This window comes from Salvelinus alpinus, chromosome 21 (genome assembly GCF_045679555.1).
Source record: "Salvelinus alpinus chromosome 21, SLU_Salpinus.1, whole genome shotgun sequence".
Classification (NCBI taxonomy): domain Eukaryota; kingdom Metazoa; phylum Chordata; class Actinopteri; order Salmoniformes; family Salmonidae; genus Salvelinus; species Salvelinus alpinus.
Window position 1 is genome coordinate 25480242 of NC_092106.1, and position 24102 is coordinate 25504343.

General features: G+C 44.2%; 1 protein-coding gene across 1 annotated transcript in view; it reads right to left on the reverse strand.

Annotated features, from left to right (window-relative positions):
* The window catches only part of LOC139548132 (protein Aster-B-like), a 152653-nt gene that overhangs the window by 88103 nt on the left and 40448 nt on the right, over nucleotides 1–24102 (reverse strand). Inside the window, exons 2-5 of the mRNA XM_071357544.1 lie at nucleotides 15735–16956; nucleotides 8344–8355; nucleotides 4018–4095; nucleotides 2169–2195 (exon numbers count right to left, since the gene is read on the reverse strand). Of these exons, the coding sequence (XP_071213645.1) occupies nucleotides 2169–2195; nucleotides 4018–4095; nucleotides 8344–8355; nucleotides 15735–16153 (536 nt within the window). The 5' untranslated portion in view covers nucleotides 16154–16956. The remainder of the gene's footprint in view (nucleotides 1–2168; nucleotides 2196–4017; nucleotides 4096–8343; nucleotides 8356–15734; nucleotides 16957–24102) is intronic.

A 24102-nucleotide genomic window follows, 5' to 3' on the forward strand; every position in this document is an offset into this window, starting at 1 on the left:
GATCAGCTGCCTGTGTTTTAAGCAGCTTCAACTGCAAACACATCAACATTGTCCTTACAACCCTCTTTCTACCTAAAAAAATCTAAATAAATAAATAACTTAAATCAGCAATCCCAACCTTAACACAGCAACAACCAGTCACCCCACATACACACACATCCATACTAAAACAACACACTGCTGACAGACCTACCAAACTGTGAACTGTGTGTAGATGGCAGGTTCCCCTCCTACACACATACACAATGAGTAATGACAGATGAACAAAGACAACTACCATATTGCACATACAAATCAAAACCGTCATGCATTTCTCATACCTCCCCATTACAATACTATCACTCACCTTTTGGGCTTGTGTCATAAAAACAGTGTTACTCAGACCTGGCAAGTGTCTCCATAGGTGTAACTGTCTGAAAACCCTTCAGCATGAAGTGACTGCACACAGATCTTCAAAACCGACCAAACAGAGTAGCTAACAGACGAATCGCAGCAACCTGCTGTCCACTAACAAAGCCCTGTTTGTGTCCCACATTGTGACTGATGTTGTTTGTCCAGTAAAAGCAAACAATGACATTCCATGGCTTGCAACTGTATTCACGACTCGCCTTTCCAAATGTAAAGTGTATTCAGACACCTCAGTCAGCAGGGACAAAGCCATCTGTCACATGCAGGGTGGGCGGGCTGGGGTTCATGGGGTGACAGGACAGCAGGTTCCTATACACCACGCCATCTAACCACACAACCTATACACCACGCGCTTCTACACCTGCATTGCTTGCTGTTTGGGATTTTAGGCTCGGTTTCTGTACAGAACCTTGTGACATCAGCTGATGTTAGAAGGGCTTTATAAATAAATTTGATTGATCTAACTCCACAACCTATACACCACCTAACCCCACATCCTATACGCCGTCTAATGCCACAACCTATACAACACGCCATCTAACCCCACATCCTATACGCCACGCCGTCTAATGCCACAACCTGTACACCAGGCCATCTAACCCCACATCCTATACGCCACGCCATCTAACCCCACATCCTATACGCCACGCCGTCTAATGCCACAACCTATACACCACGCCAGCTAACCCCACATCCTATACGCCACGCCGTCTAATGCCACAACCTATACACCACGCCATCTAACCCCACATCCTATACGCCACGCCGTCTAATGCCACAACCTATACGCCATGCCATCTAACCCCACATCCTATACGCCACGCCGTCTAATGCCACAACCTGTACACCACGCCAGCTAACCCCACATCCTATACGCCACGCCGTCTAATGCCACAACCTATACGCCACGCCGTCTAATGCCACAACCTGTACACCACGCCATCTAACCCCACATCCTATACGCCACAACCTGTACACCACGCCAGCTAACCCCACATCCTATACGCCACGCCATCTAATGCCACAACCTGTACACCACGCCATCTAACCCCACATCCTATACGCCACGCCATCTAACGCCACAACCTGTACACCACGCCAGCTAACCCCACATCCTATACGCCACGCCATCTAATGCCACAACCTATACACCACCTAACCCCACATCCTATACGCCACGCCGTCTAATGCCACAACCTATACACCACGCCATCTAACCCCACATCCTATACGCCACGCCATCTAACCCCACAACCTATACGCCACGCCATCTAACGCCACAACCTGTACACCACGCCAGCTAACCCCACATCCTATACGCCACGCCGTCTAATGCCACAACCTATACGCCATGCCATCTAACCCCACAATCTATACACCACGCCGTCTAATGCCACAACCTATACGCCATGCCATCTAACCCCACAATCTATACACCATACCATAACCCCACAACCTATACACCACGCCATCTAACCCCACGCCGTCTAATGCCACAACCTATACGCCATACCATAAACCCACAATCTATACACCATAAACCCACAATCTATACACCATAAACCCACAATCTATACACCATAAACCCACAATCTATACACCATAAACCCACAACCTATACACCATACCATAAACCCACAACCTATACACCACACCATAAACCCACAACCTATACACCAAACCATAAACACCATAACCCCACAGCACAGGATCCACCACCCAGCTGAGAATAGGACGTATAAGGAAGAGCGCAGGCTTACCTGATCTTGTCCGCTGCACTGTCAGACCTGGAAGGCAGAGAAGAGAGAAAGCAGATGTCACTCACAGAGGCATCCTCATACTTCACACATACAGGTGAATAGCTTGACAAGTCATTGTCTCTCATCATCTTGGTATCTAACAGTGGGGTCAGGTTGTGACCAAAGCCTCAAAATTATCCTGAGAAATGGCATAATCAACAGTTATTGTCCAATCGCAGCATTCTACAACAGGCACCAAAACAATGAGCGAAGAGGGGGTCATCCTGGATAATCTTGTAAGCTAGTAAGCAAAGACAACAAACCACAAAATCCACTTGTCGAGGCAAAACCGCTTAAGCTTGTGCAATGAATACTAATGCTAATAACCTAGCCTGCTCCTATTACACCGGAACATCCACACTGCCACCGGCATCCCAGCTAGCCTACCGGTAAGCCAGCTAGCCTGTGCCATGCTGTAGCTGCACTGTGAGCAAACATACCGCTGCAGACAGCCATCGAGAACATCCAGAGCAGACATTAAATATAGCTGTTACCTGCAGAGGAGACATGACATTCCATGCCCTCTAAAGCTGGGTACAGACCGTTTACCCCCCAGCAGCAGTAGCAGCAGCCAGTTATTACAAGCAGAGAGAAAAGAGTAGCATGCAGGACAAATCCCACAAGGTCAAACGTAAGGTTCCTATTCGGAGCAGTACACAGAAATAGCGAGGGAAAAACTGTAGAGAAAAAGAGCAGTACGGAGAGGAGAGGAGAGCAGGAGAGAGAGAGAGAGATAGGAAAGGGAGAGTAGAATGTTGTAGTCTACCGTAGATACTATAGGAGAGAGAAATAAAGAGTTAGAAATGGGGTATTCCAACAGCACCAGCTCAGGCTGCTGATTTTTCAATAATGGTTAATACTCTATTTCATTTTATTCAAAGCCATTATCACTGCTTTAAGCTTCCTCACAGTCAATTTGGCTGCGATTTGTTTGAATGTCAAAAAAAAATATTTCACCACTAAACCACAGTATGACGAATCCATTTTCATTACAAAGACGCAGCATTTGAAAGAGGCAGATATGACAGGTGCCTTTGGAAGCTTCAAACAGCCCTTCCTCTCTCCAGAATGAGCTACAGGCCATTGAGTTCCTCCTGATGTGGTATCTCATAGCTGAGGTATGATCCTCTCTCACCAGGCCAGCAGGTAGGCAGGCGCCACGCTCTGCTCTCTATCTGATTTACTTCCCATGCCTGACATTTGTGCTCCCTGAGAACACTTCAGTATATCCCCACCGCTGACAGAGGTAATATAGAGCTGGAGCCGCAGCCATCCACCCACACACACCCCAAGAGAGGGAGAGGAGGTAGGTTCCTACATTAAGGAAAAGTATGTTCTCACTCATATTTGAAGCACTGCCACTAACATGTGAATTACAATTGCAAATTTAGCATGCTTAATTACCACAGGTCACTCAGTGAAGATAACATCAAGTGCCTTGAATCCTTACCTTATATCACAAATTGAAAGGATTACAAATGACTAAACTGAAGACTGACATGCCCCAAAGAAGAACATGTTCATTGCACTCATTACCAACATGGAAAACGCAGCTAAATGGTCAATAATGGGTGTTACAAGCCAGATGCAGCAGTGCCTAGCAGTGCTGAGGACCAACTGCCATCTAGTGGTGAAAAAGCAGCAGTATAAGGAGCAGACAGAGAATACAGTCATTTCCTGAGCATCCTGATTCATACCGTCAGCGCTCTCCCCTTGCTTTCATCAAACCAGACAAACAATTAAATACTTTTGCATAAATACAAAACACACAGAATACACACAAGTAAATTCAGAATATTCTTGTATTTACCTCTCCTCTAGGTTGAAGGGAGTCAGGAAGCGAGTGGAGTCATCATCATGGCTACTCTGCTGGCTGCTCTGCTGGCTGCTGGGTGACAGAACACAGAGAGGAACACATGTCAGTCACACACAAATACACACTCACACAATAAATCCAGTGAAAACATATGTGGCCCTACCCACTCCTTCAGGTACATTCATAGAGAATTTCACTGCTACGGTGATTCTGTGTCCTGAGAATGCAAACTTCAGTATGTGTAATACCACAGTATATATACTTCTTAGTTATACCCACTAGATGGCCCTACAAGACACACAAACACTGATCATGAGTCATACAGAGATAAAGGTCTGTGGTAGAGATGTTCACCTATACTGTGGCACTTAAGAGAATCCCACCAGTCCTGCTGTGCTGCTTGGCTACCCATTAAACCCATTCGATCTCTGTGTGAAGTACTGATTTGATTCCCAGTTAGAGGTATAGTAAGTCCATCCAGAAACTCTGAAGACATACAGGTAACTGCCAAAATAAAGGAAACACCAACATAAATTGTCTTAATAGGGTATTGCCTGCCCATCACAAGCTGCCAGAACAGCTTCAATGCGCCTTGTCATAGATTCAACAAATGTCTGGAACTCTATCGGAGGGATGGGACACCATTCTTCCACTAAAGACTCCATCGTTTGGTGTTTTGTTGATGGTGATGGAAAACGCTGTCTCAGGCGCCACTCCAGAATCTACCATAAGTGTTCAATTGAACACACACACACTTTAAACCTCCTGTGCTCTTTTGAGACGTCTCTTTTAAAGTCACTGAGGTCTCTTCTTCTAGTCATAGTAGCAAAAATAATTGGCAACTGGGCATTGTTATACATGGCTCTAAGCATGATGGGATGTTAATTGATTAATTAACTCAGGAACCACACCTGTGTGGAAGCACCTGCTTTCAATATACTTTATATCCTTCATTTACTCAAGTGTTTCCTTTATTTTGGCAGTTACCTGTAGGTAGCTGACATGGAGAAATTGTCAGACATCTGAGGATGATCACTTTCAAAGAACTCTGACATTGCCTTTAACATGATCATAAAGGGAAGTTTTTAACATAACACATTTGCATAAGACAGATGTTCAGAATTATCCAAAGAGAAGCTGAGAGCTATGTTTCCTCCAGTCTTATTCATAGTATTAAAAAGTAAAGTCATTGTTTAAATAATTTTTGTTCATCATGTTGCCTCTGAGGAACCAGTTTAAAACTGCAGACTAGGCTAAATAATGCTTCAGTGAAGAACAGTCAATCATTATGTGTTTGGAGACCTTGTGAAATGGTGGTTGTGTCCCTGACTCCAGAGGTTTTTAGAGAGGGCCTTTCTTTTGCTTAGGTAATACGCCCCACTGTCAACTTAGATTCTGTGGTTTCTCAACTGGCGTGCCAGTCAGTGAAGTTCTGCCTAAGTTTCCCAGGTAGTTATCAAGGTTGTTTTGAGGGTTGGAGGGAGATGTATACCCAAGTGAGACATTCAGCAATGCCTGGATTGCACCTGCTCTACAAGAAATCAGGTGTAGGTTTTTAGTAAACTCACTGCTCTGAGTTTGTGTGCATGTGTGTGTTGGTTAGACTTTATGCAAGTGTATGGCGTGTATATGCTGCACAATTGTGCATGCCTCTTTCAGAACACAAGCAATGAAAGTTGCAGGTGGCATGAGGCCTCACTAAATCATTAATAACTCATACACAATTGATTCACTATGTGCTTAGAACATGATAGCTACTGTAGGAGATGTAACAAAACAGTGAATTTAGAGAGCACTGGCATTACAGACTTAGAGGCAGCCAGAGTAGTGGTAATGGGGTTCTCTCTGGGCTTTGAATTCATTCCAAAGCAATTGCTTTTCAGGATGGGTTTCTGAGAGACAATCCAAACAAAATGGTGGACTTTAATAGACTATTAGACAACCATATCTCCTATTATGTTATCTGTATAAGTATCAACAGTGGTTGATTCGCAAGAAATAGCCACTTACAAAAAAAGGTGAGCAGGGTTAACATTTGTCATTCACCACATTCCTTAGTTTAAAGCTGAGGAAAACCTGTACACTAAAGAAAAATAATAATCTGCTCCTGGGAATCTATTCAATAAACCATATCAGAAATAACCCTTCTAAAAATGCATTTGGGAGGCATTTCTAATCTCTTCTATTGCATTAGCAACACTTTCCAAGTCTTGTTAACTGCTATCTTTTATCTCCAGTATCTTGTCGAAAGGTTTTGTGTCTGAAATATTTAAATCCACAGGCCAGACAGAGACACTCAAGCCTGGTGAAAGATACTGTCGTGTTTCCCTAAAATAGTCCAGGTCTTATCTACTCATAACAGAGACTCCACAGGGGCTGAAGCGACTACCACAGACCCCCACAAACACACACACTATACTCACACACTTCCAGACACCCCACACACACACTACACTGAAACACTGCACCCCCTTGAAGTTTGAAAGAGAGACCAGACTGGAGGAGTTCTTACAGGCTCTGAGAGGAGATGGTAAGACCCAAATTTACACCAAATATACACCATAATATAAACTTGACATAGCTGTATTGCATTATGCAGATTGAACACTAATCATTACTTGTTAAACTGTCACGATAAGTTCCATTGTAACTACAGTAAGTTACTCACACTAACCAATGGGTCAATTTGATGCATAACTAGATGACTTATCTAAAACTGTAACAAATCTTTATTGGATGTCATACAGTACAAATGGAACATTTTTGATATCTGGATCAGTTTTGATATGGATCAGTTTTGATATCTGGTAAGACACTTAAAGACCCAACTCCAATATATTGTCCTAACAGAGTTGTCCCTTGTGTCAGAGATTGGAAATATCTGACGTAAATCTGCTTCAAGGCTAAAAGTGTTTTTCATAACATAAGTCTCTGATTGAAAAAAGTGTCATACCATGTCTGACTGTCTCACTTTCAATCTTACTGCTGCATTAAATAATTATATACAATCCACACTGGGATTTTCATACAAATTGGAATATATTTGCCATTGAAACAGTTGAAACAGACAACAGTACATCTAAGACAACTTCAGACTTGGAAAGTGAACATGTTTTAGGCAATGATTAGAAACAGTTTTGAGTCAGACAAAGCGCACATAGTAGTGTATTGCCTTGGATTGTCGTACAGAAATTCAGCCAACTCCTAAGGAATAGGGCCTAAACAATGGCCAAGTATTCACCCTTGGTACAGCCTATAGCATTATCAGTAATTAGAGTACTGTACTCACAGCATGTTTGATGGGTGTTCTCTGTGAAGTCCAGCTAAAATGTGCTTAGAAAGTCCAGAGGGGTCATTAAGTCACACAAGCCAGTTTAACTATTAATGCCGCCGTACCATGTTTATACATTAACTGACTAAATACACAGCTAGGTCGCACTTGAGCTTGGACTGAAGCTGTAGTTACCTGTAGCCGTAGAATCTAGAGTCATACATTCCTTCAGGTTATAATACTTAACCTTGTGAAACAGACAGCTCATATTCCCATTTTTAAACACACAATAACCCTTGAGTAAGAATGTAACAATAAAACAATACTTCCTCTGTAACATATTTACTTTTCGCAATGTTGAAATGACCGAGGTCATACAATACAATTTAAGGGCTTTGCCCTGCTTGTTAAAGAGCTAACATACGCTAACCCCATTCCGTCCAAATGTGCGCAACCGCGACATTCAAATGAGGCTGCAAAGAAAACTAATGGGACTGTAGCGACTGTGTTGACTTCAAATTCTGGGGTGTGAACTACGTTTCTATTCAAGTGTTGATTGACATGGTAACGGCTCTATAGTATTGGAGAAAAGTTTTAAAAAACAGACCCCTCCGACGCTGTACATTACATCATGACTTGTCATGGCGTAATGTACAGCACGCATAAAGCAACTAATTCTGTTTTACAGCCTCTCTCCACCAGGTGTAGCACTTCTCTCACCGTTTAAAAACAAGAAAGGGACAGGGACAGGTAAGGGGGGGATACCTAGTAATTTTTTGCGTCATCACTGCAAGCTATCATGACTCTCAAAAGCCGCTGTTTACTTCTGAAGATCACTTTAGCACCGCCCTAAAAACTCCTTATCACTATCACGCAATAGGTTTAGCTTCCCCACCCGCCATTTAAAAAAAAGACCCTGATGGAGCTCATTGCCTTCTTAAATCATGCAGAGATGGGCATCATGAAGGTCTCGTCATTGAATTTGTTGGAAAGGGGAGAAATTGTGCTTAACAATGGTATTGATATTACAGTTGATGTCGAATTATTACCTTTTTTGGGTGCTAAAATAAGGTCAATTGTACGGACCAGCGCGATGTACAAAGTGAATTAGTTTACGTTAAAGGCTAGAGCTGCCGCTTTCAAGGAGTGGCACACTAATTCGGACGCTTATAAGAAATCCCGCTATTCCCTCAGACAAACCATCAAACAGGCAAAGTGTCAATACAGGACTAAGATTGAATCCTACTACACCGGCTCTGACGCTCGTCGGATGTGGCAGGGCTTGACAAACATTACAGACTACAAAGGGAAACCCAGCCGTGAGCTGCCCAGTGACGCAAGCCTACCAGAAGAGCTAAATGCCTTTTATGCTCGCTTCGAGGCAAGCCACACTGAAGCATGCACAAGAGCATAAGTTCCGGACAACTGTGTGATCAGGTTCTCCGTAGCCAATGTGAGCAAGACCTTTAAACAGGTCAACATTCACAAAGCCGCGGAGCCAGATGGATTACCAGGACCTGTACTCAAAGCATGCGCTGGCCAACTGGCAAATGTCTCCACTGACATTTTCAACCTCTCCCTGACAGAGTCTGTAATACCTACATGTTTCAAACAGACCACCATAGTCCATGTGCCCAAGAAAGCAAAGGTAACCTGCCTAAATGATTACCGCCCCGTAGCACTCACGTCGGTAGCCATGAAGTGCTTTGAAAGGCTGGTCATGGCTCACATTAGCACAATAATGCCGGAAACCCTAGACCCACTCCAATTCGCATACCACCCCAACAGATCCACAGATGACAATCGCACTCCACACTGCCCTTTCCCACCTGGACAAAAGGAACACATATGTGAGAATGCTGTTCAATGACTACAGCTCAGCGTTCAACACCATAGTGCCCACAAAGCTCATCACTAAGCTAAGGACCCTGGGACTAAACACCTCCCTCTGCAACTGGATCCTGGACTTCCTGATGGGCCGCCCCAAGGTGGTAAGACTAGGCAACAACACATCTGCCATGCTGATCCTCAAAACTGGAGCTCCCCAGGGGTGCGTGCTTAATCCCCTCCTGTACTCCCTGTTCACCCGCGACTGTGTGGCCAAGCACGACTCTAACTCCATCATTAAGTTTGCCAACGACACAACGGTGGTAGGTCTGATCACCGACAATGATGAGATTGCCAGGTCTCTGACCTCCTCCCTATAGGCTGTGTGGTGCCAGGACAACAACCTCTCCCTCAATGTGAGCAAGACAAAGGACCTGAGTGGAATATAGGAAAAGGCGGGCCGAACAGGCCCCCATTAACATCGACAGGGCTGAAGTGGAGCGGATTGAGAGTTTCAAGTTCCTTGGTATCCACATCACCAACGAACTATCATGGTCCAAACACACCAAGACAGTTGTGAAGAAGGCATGACAACACCTTTTCCCCCTCAGCAGACTGAAAAGGTTTGTCATGGGTACCCAGATCCTCAAAAAGTTCTACAGCTGCACCATCGAGAGCATCCCGACCGGTTGCATCACCGCCTGGTATGGCAACTGCTCGGCATCTGACCGCAAGACGCTACAGAGGGTAGTGCGTATGGCCCAGTACACCACTGGGGCCAAGCTTCCTGACATCCAGGACCGATATACTAGGCGGTGTGAAAGGAAGGCTCCAGTCATCCAAGTCATAGACTGTTTTCTCTGCTACCGCTTGGAGCGCCAAATCTAGGACCAAAAGGCTCCTTAACAGCTTCTAACCCCCAAGCCATAAAACTGCTGAACAATTAATCAAATGGCCACCCAGACTATTTACATTGACTCCTTTACAAATGACCTCAACTAATCTGTGCCCCCACACATTGACTCGATACTGGTACCCCCTGCATATTTCCTCGTTATTGTTATGTAATTTCCATGTGTTACTTATTTTTTTAACTTTCATTTATTTAGTAAATATTTTCATAACTTTATTTATTGAACTGCATTGTTGGTTAGGGGTAAGCATTTCACGGTAAGGTCTACTACACCTGTTGTATTCGGCACATGTGACAAATACAATTTGATTTGAGGTAACAGGGACAATTACAACACAAGGAATGCTTATTGCATTGCTTTCAAGTACACTGAAAATGGCCTTGAACCAGATCTGACTACAATGGCTTCACCTGAGGCTTGCTACAGACAGAACCTCACTGCAAACAAGGAAACCTGGAACCTGTACTTTATTGGTGTGCAAAGGCTAGAATGACAGACAAATCCATTTTCAGGGATATACAGTGGGAGTGAATAATGCATGAAGTAAATGTATTGTGGTGTTGCAACTGCGAGGGGCTGCACATATAATCTCTAACATGGCCATCGTATTGTAACGGAAAGCCAGCCAGTGGACGTAGAGCTTCCAGCAGACCATCCCCCACCTTCCCTCACTACACTACATCACCTGGGCAAGACTTGTGCAAGACTACATCACTTGTTCCCATCAAGGCTGCTCTGACCATGCACTTACACGCCCTGCTGGCAGTGACAGCCCCCATTGCACTACCTTGTAAATCATAGCAATACAAAGAATGGGAGGAGAACGCTGGAGCCAGTGCAGCATATGACAAACAGGCATCAAATGTGGGTCTGGATCAACGGCACAGCCCTGAAATAAGTGTGTTGTCATTTGTCACAGCTTCTTTTATGAATGCTTAATTCATAGCTGTGTGCTGCAGAGGCAGCCAGAAGCAGTGTTTCCCTTAAGGCTACAAGAGTGTAGATGGAGAAAAATGTCAATATCTCGTTATGTTCGCTAGCTGTGTCGCCGCTACCCAACAAGATGAAAATAGCTTGGGTCTTCAATACTGCCAAATAAATAATTGATGATGGGATTATTAATATTGAGTTGTGGTAGCTTATGTAACACATACGCCCACTGTTAAGTCTTTTCAGTCTTCATCCATCAGTTCTCTCACAGCAAAACAGACCAAGACAAGACTATTCAGCAGCAGAAAGGAATACTGTATGTATATGTGAACCATTGACTGATAATACGGTGTGAACAAACTGGTTTTGCATCCCTAGAGGGGGATATAGATGTGATTAGTCTGAAATGGTAAAGTTATTTTATCTTGAGAGCTGACAGGGTTATGCACACATGTCTCTAGGTAAAATATATGTTTTCAGTCAAATGGCATGGACATGTTGTAATCACCCTCTGTATGTCTACCATCTGCTGCTACCATCTCTGCTCCCATCTCTGCTCCCTGCTGGGGAAGAGGGAGAACACAAATCCCAACACAACTAGAAGCTCCTCCATTCCCATGAACATGACAAGAACACAGTCTGCACTGCAGGTTCTCATCTAATTGTGTAATTTGCTGACAAATCCAATTTTATGAATCACATGCTTCGTAGACAAACAGTGAAATAAATGCTTGACGTTAGTGTGCGTGTGTGTTACTCCAGTGTAAACCTCCCACTGGGCACACACTGGTTGAATCAATGCTATTTCCACGTAATTTCAATGAAATTACATTGAACAAACGTGGAATAGACGTTGAATTAACGTTTGTGCCAAGTGGGCTGTCTGATCTTTGTAAACTAAGGATGCAACTCTACCAGGCCTAAACTTTAACCTAAACATTGAAAACTTTAACTGTTAACCTGTAGTCCACAATCATCTCCTTTGTCTTGATCACGTTGAGGGAGAGGTTGTTATCCTGGCACCACACTGCCAGGTCTCTGACCTCCTCCCTATAGGCTGTCTCATCGTTGTTGGTGATCAGGCCTACCACTGTTGTGTCGTCGGCACACTTAATTATGAGTCGTGCTTGGCCATGCAGTCATGGGTGAACAGGGAGTACAGGAGGGGACTGAGCACGCACCCCTGAGGGGCCCCCGTGTTGAGGATCAGCGTGGCAGATGTGTTGTTACCTACCCTTACCATCTGGAGGCGGCCCATCAGGAAGTCCAGGATCCAGTTGCAGAGGGAGGTGTTTAGTCGCAGAGCCCTTAGCAGGATGATGGTAAAAGAATGACATTATAGGTCCCTGATATGTACTACAGTGCATTCGGGAAGTATTCAGAACCCTTCCCTTTTTCCAAATGTTGTTACATTACATCCTTATTCTAAAATCGATAAAAATACTTTCCCCATCAATCTGTACACAATACCACATAATGACATAGCAAAAACTGGTTTTTAGATCAAATAAAAAAAACTGAAATACTTTATTTACATAACCTTGAGATATTGCTACAACTTGATTAGAGTCCACCCGTGGTAAATTAAATTGATTGGACATGATTCGGAAAGGCACACAACTGTCTATATAAGGTCACACAGTTGACAGTGCATGTCAGAGCAAAAACCAAGCCATGAAGTCGAAGGGATTGTCCGTAGAGCTCCGAGACAGGATTGTGTCGAGGCACAGATCTGGAGAAGGGTACCAAAACAATTTTTGCAGCATTAAAGGTCCCCAAGATCACAGTGGCCTCCATCATTCTAAATGGAAGAAGTTTGGAACCATCAAGTCTCTTCCTAGAGCTGGCTGCCCGGCCAAACTGAGAAATCGGGGGAGAAGGGCCTTGGTCAGGGAGGTGACCACGAATCCGGTTGTCAATCTGACAGAGCTCCAGAGTTCCTCTGTGGAGATGGGAGAACCTTCCAGAAGGACAACCATCTCTGCAGCACTCCACCAATCAGGCCTTTATGGTAAAGGGGCCAGACGGGAGCCACTCCTCAGTAAAAGGCACATGACAGCCCACTTGGATTTGGTCAAAAGGCACCTAAAGGACTCTCAGACCAAGAGAAACAAGTTTATGATGAAACCAACATTGAACTCTTTTGCCTGAATGTCAAGCGTCACGTCTAGAGGAAACCTGGCACCATCCCTACGGTGAAGCATGGTGGTGGTAGCATCATGCTGTGGGAATGTTTTTCAGTGACAGGGATTGGGAGACTAGTCAGGATTGCGGAAAAGATGAACGGTGCAAAGTACAGAGAGATCCTTGATGGAAACCTGCTCCAGACCGCTCAAAACCTCAGCCTGGGGCAAAGGGTCACCTTCCAACAGTACAACGACCCTAAGCACACAGCCAAGACAACGCAGGAGTGGCTTTGGGACAAGTCTCTGAATGTCCTTGAGTGGCCCAGCCAGAGCCCGGACTTGAACCCGATCGAACACCTCTGGAGAGACCTAAAAATAACTGTGCAGCGACACTCCCCATCCAACCTAACAGAGCTTGACAGAATCTGCAGAGAAAAATGGGAGAAACTCCCCAAATACAGGTGTGCCAAGCTTGTACCATCACACCCAAAAATAATCAAGGCTGTAATCACTGCCAAAGGTGCTTCAACAAAGTACTGAGTAATGGGTCTGAATACTTATGTAATTGTGATATATATATTTAATTAATTAATTTGCTAAAATTCCTACAAACCTGTTTTTGCTTTGTCATTATGGGGTATTGTATGTAGATTGATGAGGGGGAAAAAACGATTTAATCAATTTTAGAATAAGGCTGTAACGTAACAAAATGTGGAAAAAGTCAAGGGGTCTGAATACTTTCCGACTGCACTATGCGTTTTGATTTTGTAGGGGTGTGAACGTTGAAACGTCAAAACGTTTCAAAGTAATTGGGACGTTAACGTTAAAGGAATACTTTGGGATTTTTGACAGTGCAGCCCTTTATCTACTTCCCCAGAGTCATATAAACTCGTGGATACCATTTTTATATATTTGTCCAGTTAACCTGGCTATTATTCTAATGAGTGCCGCCCCCAAAGAAGAGTCAATAAAAGTTTGCGGCGGCGCTCATTAGAATAATGATTGACTTCATAATGACTTGTGATCAAATCTGTACCCATCATAGACGTTTATGTTTTGCAAGTTTGGACATCACAGTACAGCACAGCACAACACAGCACAGTATAGTTCAGTACAGTACAGTAGAGTTCAGTAAAGTACAGTAGACTATAGTCCAGTACAGTACAATACAGTAAATTATACTCTGCTCTACTTTAACAAACTCTACTGTACAGTACAGTAATGTACTATATTTTACTGACCTATACCCTACTCTACTTGTGAAACAGACAGCTATGATTGGTTCAGATTTGGACTAACCAATTTTCAACATCCATGAACGTCTGGTGTCGGTCAGTGTTCAGTGAGTGAAAGGGCTACAGTAAATGGAAAGAGATTCATTTGACCAGAATTCAAAGCCTTTGCTTATTCTTCATTTTTAGGATGGAAAATGTTTGGAAAAATGTATATTTGCCTTAATTAAAAAATATATAGACTAGCTTTCATTTGACACCAAATGTGCTCCTATGAACTTCACATGTTAGTATATTGGTAATTGTGATAACTATTGCTATGAGTATTTATCCTGCTACCAGACACTTTTAACCCTGTACATGTACATTCCTCCCTCAATCACTCCAGTACCCCTGCACATTGTAACAGTACTGGCACGGCACTGACCTGTATAGAAGACCTGTATCACTGCATTCTTGTTCTTTTCTTTTTGTGTTTTCTTGCATTTCACATTTGATTTCTTATCTATATTACTACTTATATTGTACATTACTGGGAAAGAGCTTGGAAGTTAAGCATTTCACTGTAATGTTTTATACCTTTTGACCATGCTGGTCATTCATGAACATTTGAACATCTTGGCCATGTTCTGTTATAATCTCCACCCGGCACAGCCAGAAGAGGACTGGCCACCCCTCATAGCTTGGTTCCTCTCTAGGTTTCTTCCTATGTTTTGGCCTTTCTAGGGAGTTTTTCCTAGCCACCGTGCTTCTACACCTGCATTGCTTGCTGTTTGGGGTTTTAGGCTGGGTTTCTGTATAGCACTTTCAGATATCAGCTGATCTAAGAAGGGCTATATAAATACATTTGATTTGATACCTGCTGTATCCTGTGCATGTAACAATACAACTTGAAACTAGTGCTCATGGGTCTTTTTACATGGAAATGCACATTAACCAAATCATTAGGCTGCAGTCAAACATTAATCCACTGACCCTAGGCCTCTATGTTCTCTAAATACGGCTATGTGCAGTTCCGCAAGGACTTTCTTAAAGATTTTTTCACCTCTAGGTCATGGTGCACTTGAATGCTGTATCGAGGTGCTATAACTGAAAGCATTAGTTCCTGCCTCTTGGTGTGTTAAAAACATGCTTCACCTTCAGCTATAATGTTGAATACAATGGGCGGCAGGCTGCTGCCTCACAATCATAAACCTTTAAATCTTATTCAATCTTACAGATCAATGAAAAAACAGACATTCTAAAATGACAAAGACCTTGTTCTTTCTGTTAGTGTTAGTACTGGCCAAAACATTAGTCGACAGTGACAGCAGGCTCAAAGCAGCATGAAGGGTTTAAGGGGGAGACAGCAGGGAAGAAAGGAGAAGAGGTCTGGGTGTAAATTTTGGGGGAGGTAATACCCCATACCAACCTGCTCTCGCTGCCGGTGTGCTCCTTCTTCTCTCTCACCCTCAGCCACTTGCGGAGCAGGAAGCGCTTGCGTCGGGGTGAGGCGCTGGGCGTAGAGAAGTTGGACCAGGAGGCCCCATCCTCGTCGCTGGACCGGGTGATCTCGATGGAGGGCAGCTGCAGGTACTCCTTGGAGCCCGAGTGGGAGTGGGTGGAGGCTAGCCACCCATTCACCAGCCTACCCCTGTCCTTCTCCTTCTCCCTCTCACTGGGCGCGTTCTTCATGCGCCTCATCTTGAAGCGCTTGCGTCGTAGCGTTGGGGTGGACAAGCTTGACCACACAGGACCATCTGAGACCCCGCCGTTCCCCCCATCCGAGTAGGCAGGGGCATCGCGGGGAACGCTCACCTGGAGTGATGGGGGCCGTAAGTTCTCGTTCATGGTCGAGGACAGTGGATATTGGAGGAGAAGTGCTGGCTGGCTCGCTGTTTTAGTAGTTGGCAGGCTTGCTGGGAGCTGTAGTTGGCGGAAGCTGAGGCGGTAGCTGGTTGTTGAGTCAGGTGCCAAGATGCTGCAACAGCACAGAGACACTTAAAAATCCAGGGTCGTCCTCATTTACTGATCTCTCATATAGCCTTATATACTCTTCTGGATCCTTACCACTAGTTTTCAAAGTTAGCTTACTCCATGTCCCTGTGCATGGCTTGACAGGTGAGGAGGTGAGTCCTTCAGATAGCTGGGGCCTGGCTTGGTCCTCAGCTTTGGGGAGATGTGTGGCTGTTGCTGGTTGTCAAGCGACAACAGGGCTAGCGGTTTGCAGCAGCGTTTCGGGCCAGGAGAGAGGGCTGAAATAGACAACAAACGGGGTGTCTGTTCTCCAAGCAGCAGATGAAACATGTATAAGGTCTGTCAGGGAGTGTAACAGTACTCCTCCTCTCTCCCCCGGAACTGGCAGGCCCAGTTACACACATTCACAGCTCTCTCTCTCTCTCTGCTCGATGCCTGCCTACTGCTTGCTGCTAGGGCTGGCTGTCACTGCTACTCCCAATGCTAGACAGGATGTCTCCAAGTACAAGCAACACTCCAGTCTTGAAGTTGACAGATCAGATGAGCTCTGTACTGTATGCTCCTGGGTGGTTGATTACTGTCCCGCGCATGTGTTGTAGGTTGGGTAGGCTCTTGCAGTCCGTCGCCTGGAGCACCGGTGTCCCACTGTCCTCTCTCTCGCTCCGCACAGACAGCACCTACAGGTTAAAGGAAGGTGATAGGGGTGCTAGGTACAGGCAAGGCTGAGGGCGATGACACAGCAAAGGAGACACACACACAAACACATGCACACCCACAAACATGCACCCAGGAAACACAATGAACACAGACAGAAAACACACACAAATATGTAGACACACACACACTTTCTCATTTACACTAACCTGTCGTTACACTGGTATGCCCATGTAATGCATTTAATGCTGTTAGCTGGCAGTGATACTCTGTGTCTCCACTGTCTGAGTCCACCACCATATACCTTACTGACTCCGAGAACATTAACCAATAAGAGATGTTTTGAACCAACAGCCATGTGCTCAAGTCTACATTTCACTGTACAAATACAGAGGTAATTGTAGACCTATAGGTTCAGATATACCCACCATGACATATACATTGAACCAAAGACACATTGACTATCACATTATTTATTAAGTAGCAGATTAAATGTATTTGTTAAACTGTGTGATGGGTAAGTGATATTGGCATGGGGAACGTACAAATATCTGAAACGTGGGTCTGAAGAAGACAATTATTATGAAAGAGAAAAACACTTGGCTGAAGAGGTCTCCGATGAACTTAAAACCTTTTACTGCACAATGGAGCTCTAGCCTTCCATTGTTAGTGTACGGAGCAGGCAGGTTTCATGTCCTCTACCACACACTCTTAACAGGCAGGTCTCATGTCCTCTAACATACACTCTTAACAGGCAGGTTTCATGTCCTCTACCACACACTCTTAACAGGCAGGTCTCATGTCCTCTAACATACACTCTTAACAGGCAGGTTTCATGTCCTCTACCACACACTCTTAACAGGCAGGTCTCATGTCCTCTAACATACACTTTTAACAGGCAGGTTTCATGTCCTCTACCATACACTCTAACGGCTGTATGTGTCAACAAACAGTTGTGTGTCAACAAGCCTGCTCCAGTACCTCTTTATGAACAGTGTGAAGAGACAGCGTGGGTAGAAATAACCACTAAAGCAGACTGGCTGTTGAATCAACCCACTGAGGATATAAAACATAAAGGCCAAAATAAAGGAAACACCAACATTCACTCAAGTGTTTCCATTATTTTGTAAGTTGCCTGTAGGTCGGAGCACAGCAGACACACAGAGGAGTCAATGGCAATCGTAACCATCTGGGTTTGAAATGCCAGTTTCACAAGTCTTAAGCTCTACATGTTGACTAATATACAGTATAGTAAACGTTATGCCAAAATAGCTTATTCTGCTTATAGTCATACTGCTTATTCTATACCAAAGTACAGGCTTGGGGCTATTGTAGTGACAGTATTAATGGCACACCGGCAGGAATGAGTCATGACCGCAGTAAAATTCTATGTGACCGTCGAGTCATGGTAACTGCCTTTTATGCACTCTGGACATGCTTTGGTAGTACCCAACTTGCTAACTACCATCAGGTCCTTATGGCCTGCTACTCAGGGCTCTATTGTCTCTCTAACCAGTCTGACATCAATGCAAATGATTTCAAAAATCACATGAAACACTTATCATCAACAGTAGGCCTATCTACTTTTAAAACTCAGCTCACTGTGATGATACATTTGAAGAAAGAACAACAGCAGGTTGAAACAGTGTGAAACATGGTTGTTGTGTATGTTGTTCCAAAGCCTAACAAAGAAATGGACAGAGCTTTCTAATGATGATTCATTCAAAACTCCCACATGCATATTAGAGCTTATGCATATGCATAGGCTTATAAGCCCAAGCCCCCCATTATGATTGTGCTGATTAAAGAAGTATTTGGTACATAATTGGTCTAGCCTATACTCCAAAATTAAACAAATTCGAGTAATTGCCTTTGAGTGTGGACTGTATTATTATGTCCACTGGATGGACTGGTTACTTTATGCTACACTCCAACATTTCTATCCGTGAGTCTGGGAGAGAACGTATAGGCGATGCTGGGCGATGCTAGGCGATGCTGTTGGTTCATTGATTGTGCAGGGTGGCTTACAGTTAGCCTACAATTAGTGAATTTGTATACGATTTTGATTAGCCTAGTACAGTAATAGGTCGTTTTTTATGTTTTCATAATTCATTGGGTGACATTAACTTTAGCTTTACAGAATATCTCACCGCCATATGCTTCCATCTCCTCCTCTCTCTCCTTTATTAATTTCTCGACCACACAGACGGGCTGTCAACAGTTTAGTGAAATACAGTGCCTTCGGAAAGTATTCAGATCCCTTGACTTTTTCCACATTTTGTTATGTTACAGCCTTATTGTAAAATTTATTTTAAAAAAAATGTAATCTCAGCAACCTAAACACAATACCCCATAATGACAAAGCGAAAACAGAAATACCTTATTTACATAAGTATTCAGATCCTTTGCTTAGAGACTCGAAATTGAGCTCAGGTGCATACTGTTTCCATTGATCATCCTTGAGATGTTCCTACAACTTGATTGGAGTCCACCTGTGGTAAATTCAATTGATTGGACATGATTTGGAAAGGCACACACCTGTCTATATAAGTTGACAGTGCATGTCATAGCAAAATCCAAGCCATGAGGTCGAAGGAATTGTCTGTAGAGCTCTGAGACAGGATTGTGTCGAGGCACAGATCTGGGGAAGGGGATCAAAACATTTCTGCAGCATTAAAGGACCCCAAGAACAGTGGCCTCCATCATTCTTAAATGGAAGAAGTTTGGAACCACCAAGACACTTCTTAGAGCTGGCCACGCGGACAAACTGAGCAATCGGGGGAGAAGGGCACTCTGACAGAGCTCTATAGTTCCTCTGTGGAGATGGGAGAACCTTCCAGAAGGGCAACCATCTCTGCAGCACTCCACCAATCAGGCCTTTATGGTAGAGGGGCCAGACAGAAGCCACTCCTCAGTAAAAGGCACATGACAGCCCGCTTGGAGTTTGCCAAAAGGCACCTATAGACTCTCAGACCATGAGAAACAAGATGCTCTGGTCTGATGAACCTATATTGAACTCTATGGCCTGAATGCCGAGCGTAATTTCTGGAGGAAACCTGGCACTGTTCCTACGGTGAAGCATGGTGGTGGTAGCATCATGCTGTAGGGATGTATTTCAGTGGCAGGGACTGGGAGACTAGTCAGGATCGAGGCAAAGATGAACAGAGAAAAGTACAGAAAGATCCTTGATGAAAACCTGCTCCAGACCGCTCACGACCTCTGACTGGGGCGAAGGTTCACCTTCCATCATGACAATGACCCTAAGCACACAGTCAAGATAACGCAGGAGTGGCTTTGAGACAAGTCTCTGAATGTCCTTAAGTGGCCCAGCCAGAGCCCGCACTTGAACCTGATCAAACATCTCTGGAGAGACCTGAAAATAGCTGTACAGCAACTCTTCCCATCCAACCTGACAGAGCTTGAGAGGATCTGCAGAGAAGAATGGGAGAAACTCCCCAACTACAGGTGTGCCAAGCTTGTAGAATCATACCCAAGAAGACTCGAGTCTGTAATCGCTGCCAAAGCAGCTTCAACAAAGTACTGAGTAAAGGGTCTGAATACTTACGTAAATGTGTTATTTCAGTTGAAATTAGCTAAAATTTCAAAAATCCAGTTTTTCCTTTGTCATTATGGGGTATTGTGTGTAGATTGATCTGGGAAAAAAACTATTTAATCAATTTTAGAATGAGGCTGTAACCTACCAAAAATGTGGAAAGAAAATCAAGGGGTCTGAATAGATTCAGAAGGCACTGTATGTTTCTTTGCAAAAACATGTTACTATCGATGTTCCCAAACAGATTTCACTTGGTTTCCCAAATTAAGCACTGGCTACCTGCAGGAACAATGTTGGAGAGGCCATGGCATACAGAGTTTGGGTGGAATATCACCTGTCGGACAGTGAGAGCATGCTCCTCAAACAGGAATATCACCTGTCGGACAGTGAGAGCATGCTCCTCAAACAGGAATATCACCTGTCGGACAGTGAGAGCATGCTCCTCAAACAGGAATATCACCTGTCGGACAGTGAGAGCATGCTCCTCAAACAGGAATATCCCCTGTCGGGCAGAGAGAGCATGCTCCTCAAACAGGAATATCACCTGTCGGACAGTGAGAGCATGCTCCTCAAACAGGAATATCACCTGTCGGACAGTGAGAGCATGCTCCTCAAACAGGAATATCACCTGTCGGACAGTGAGAGCATGCTCCTCAAACAGGAATATCACCTGTCGGACAGTGAGAGCATGCTCCTCAAACAGGAATATCACCTGTCGGACAGTGAGAGCATGCTCCTCAAACAGGAATATCACCTGTCGGACAGTGAGAGCATGCTCCTCAAACAGGAATATCCCCTGTCGGGCAGAGAGAGCATGCTCCTCAAACAGGAATATCACCTGTCGGACAGTGAGAGCATGCTCCTCAAACAGGAATATCACCTGTCGGACAGTGAGAGCATGCTCCTCAAACAGGAATATCACCTGTCGGACAGTGAGAGCATGCTCCTCAAACAGGAATATCACCTGTCGGACAGTGAGAGCATGCTCCTCAAACAGGAATATCACCTGTCGGGCATTGAGAGCATGCTCCTCAAACAGGAATATCACCTGTCGGACAGTGAGAGCATGCTCCTCAAACAGGAATATCACCTGTCGGACAGTGAGAGCATGCTCCTCAAACAGGAATATCCCATCGGGCAGTGAGAGCATGCTCCTCAAACAGGAATATCACCTGTCGGGCAGTGAGAGCATGCTCCTCAAACAGGAATATCACCTGTCGGGCAGTGAGAGCATGCTCCTCAAACAGGAATATCACCTGTCGGGCAGTGAGAGCATGCTCCTCAATCAGGAATATCACCTGTCGGGCAGTGAGAGCATGCTCCTCAAACAGGAATATCACCTGTCGGGCAGTGAGAGCATGCTCCTCAAACAGGACTATCCCATCGGGCAGTGAGAGCATGCTCCTCAAACAGTAGTTGATGTGTGGAGTGAAATAAGTGTTGTTATATTTATTTCTCAGCTGCTCATATTAAGCACATGCTCCACTATAAACCCCCAAGTAACCTACAAAACGGACCGGTGGGAAAGAGCGCGGCCTCCATTTGCTCTTTTTCCCCTGCCCCTGTTCCTGTTCCTGCCCATTTCATAATGTGCCATTCTAAATCTAAACTCATTTTACATATTTGTAAAGATAAGATTATATTGCGAATTTTCCGATGGGTGAAAATATGATCACTTGATGAAAGAATAGCTGTGCAGCCTGAAGCAAGGATCAGAGCGCAATATTATTTTTAAATAAGACCTACACCACATTACTCAATACTAGTGAGACTCATTTTGCCTATGGTCCTACAGTATATCTAAAAATATATTTTTCAATGACGTGACTCTCCGCCAATAATTACATTTAGAGGATTGGAAGATTCAAAATTAATATCTAAGGGGCATTTTCCGTTAGATATTCTCAGATATTCTCACAGATCCTAAGGGGCTTTTTAAAAAGTAATGATATTTTGGAGATTTAGTTTTCATTTAACCTAGAGTGAGAGAGAAAAATCTGTCACATGATCTCAGTATATATACACCTGTTCTGAAAGGCCCCAGAGTCTGCAACACCACTAAGCAAGGGGCACCACCAAGCAAGCAGCACCATGAAGACCAAGGAGCGCTCCAAACAGGTCAGGGACAAAGTACAGATCAGGGTGGGTTATAAAAAAAAATATCCAAAACTTTGAACCTGCCAAGAGAGGGCCGCCCACCAAAACTCACAGACCAGGCGGAGGGCATTAATCATAGGCAACAAAGAGACCAAAGATAACCCTAAAGGAACTGCAAAGCTCCACAGCGGAGATTGGAGTATCTGTCCATAGGACCACTTTAAGCCGTACACTCCACAGAGCTGGGCTTTATAGAAGAGTGTCCAGAAAAAAGTGATTGCTTAACTCATGGCTGCAGGGGCAGTATTGAGTAGCTTGGATGAAAGGTGCACAGAGACCAAGGCTCTGCATCTGTCCTCGTGCTCCTTGACCTTAGTGCCGCTTTTGACACCATCGATCACCACATTCTTTTGAAGAGATTGGAAACCCTGATTGGTCTGCAAGGACAAGTTCTTGCCTGGTTTAGATCTTTTCTGTTGGAAAGATGTCAGCTCGTCTATGTGGATCGTTTGTCCTCTGACAAATCAATTGTACGTTTCGCTGTTCCTCAATGTTCCGTTTTAGGACAACTATTATTTTCACTATATATTTTACCTCTTGGTGATGTCATTCAGAAACACAATGTCAACTTTCACTGCTATGTGGATGACACACAGCTGTACATTTTGATGAAACATGGTGAAGTCCCAAAATTGCCAACCCTGGAAGCCTGTGTTTTAGACATAAGGAAGTTGATGGTGGCAAATTATTTACTTTTAAACTCTGACAAAACAGAGATGCTAGTTCTAGGTCCCACCAAACAAAGATATCTGCTATTTGATTTGACAATTAATGTTGATGGTTGTACAGTCAGCGTTACTCTGGACCCTGATTTCTCTTTCGATGAACATATATTTCAAGGATAGCTTTATTCCATCTTCGTAACATTGCAAAAATCAGAAACTTTTTGTCCAAAAATTATGCAGAAAAGCTAATTCCATGTTTTTGTCACTTCTAGATTAGACTGCTGTAAAGCTCTACTCTCCGGCTACCCAGATAAAGCACTAAATACATTTCAGTTAGTGCTAAATATGTCAACTTCACTAGAAGCACATTTTTCTATCATATTACTCCAGTGCTAGCCTCTCTACACTGAATTCCTATTTAGGGCTAGGGCTGATTTCAACATTTTACTGCTAACCTACAAGGCATTACATGGACTTGCTCCTACCGATCTCTCCGATTTGGTCCTGCCGTACATACCTACATGTACGCTACAGTCACAAGACAGGCCACCTTATTGTCACTAGAATTTCTAAGCAAAAGCTGGATGCAGGGCTTTCTCCTATAGAGCTCAATTTTTATGGAATGGTCTGCCTATCCATGTGAGAGACGTAGACTCGGTATCAACCTTTAAGTCTTTACTGAAGAGTCATCTCTTCAGTAGGTCCTATGATTGAGTGTAGTCTGGCCCAGGGGTGCGAAGGTGAACGGCAAGGCTGTCCCCAGTCCACCTGGTCGTGCTGCTGCTCGTTTCAGC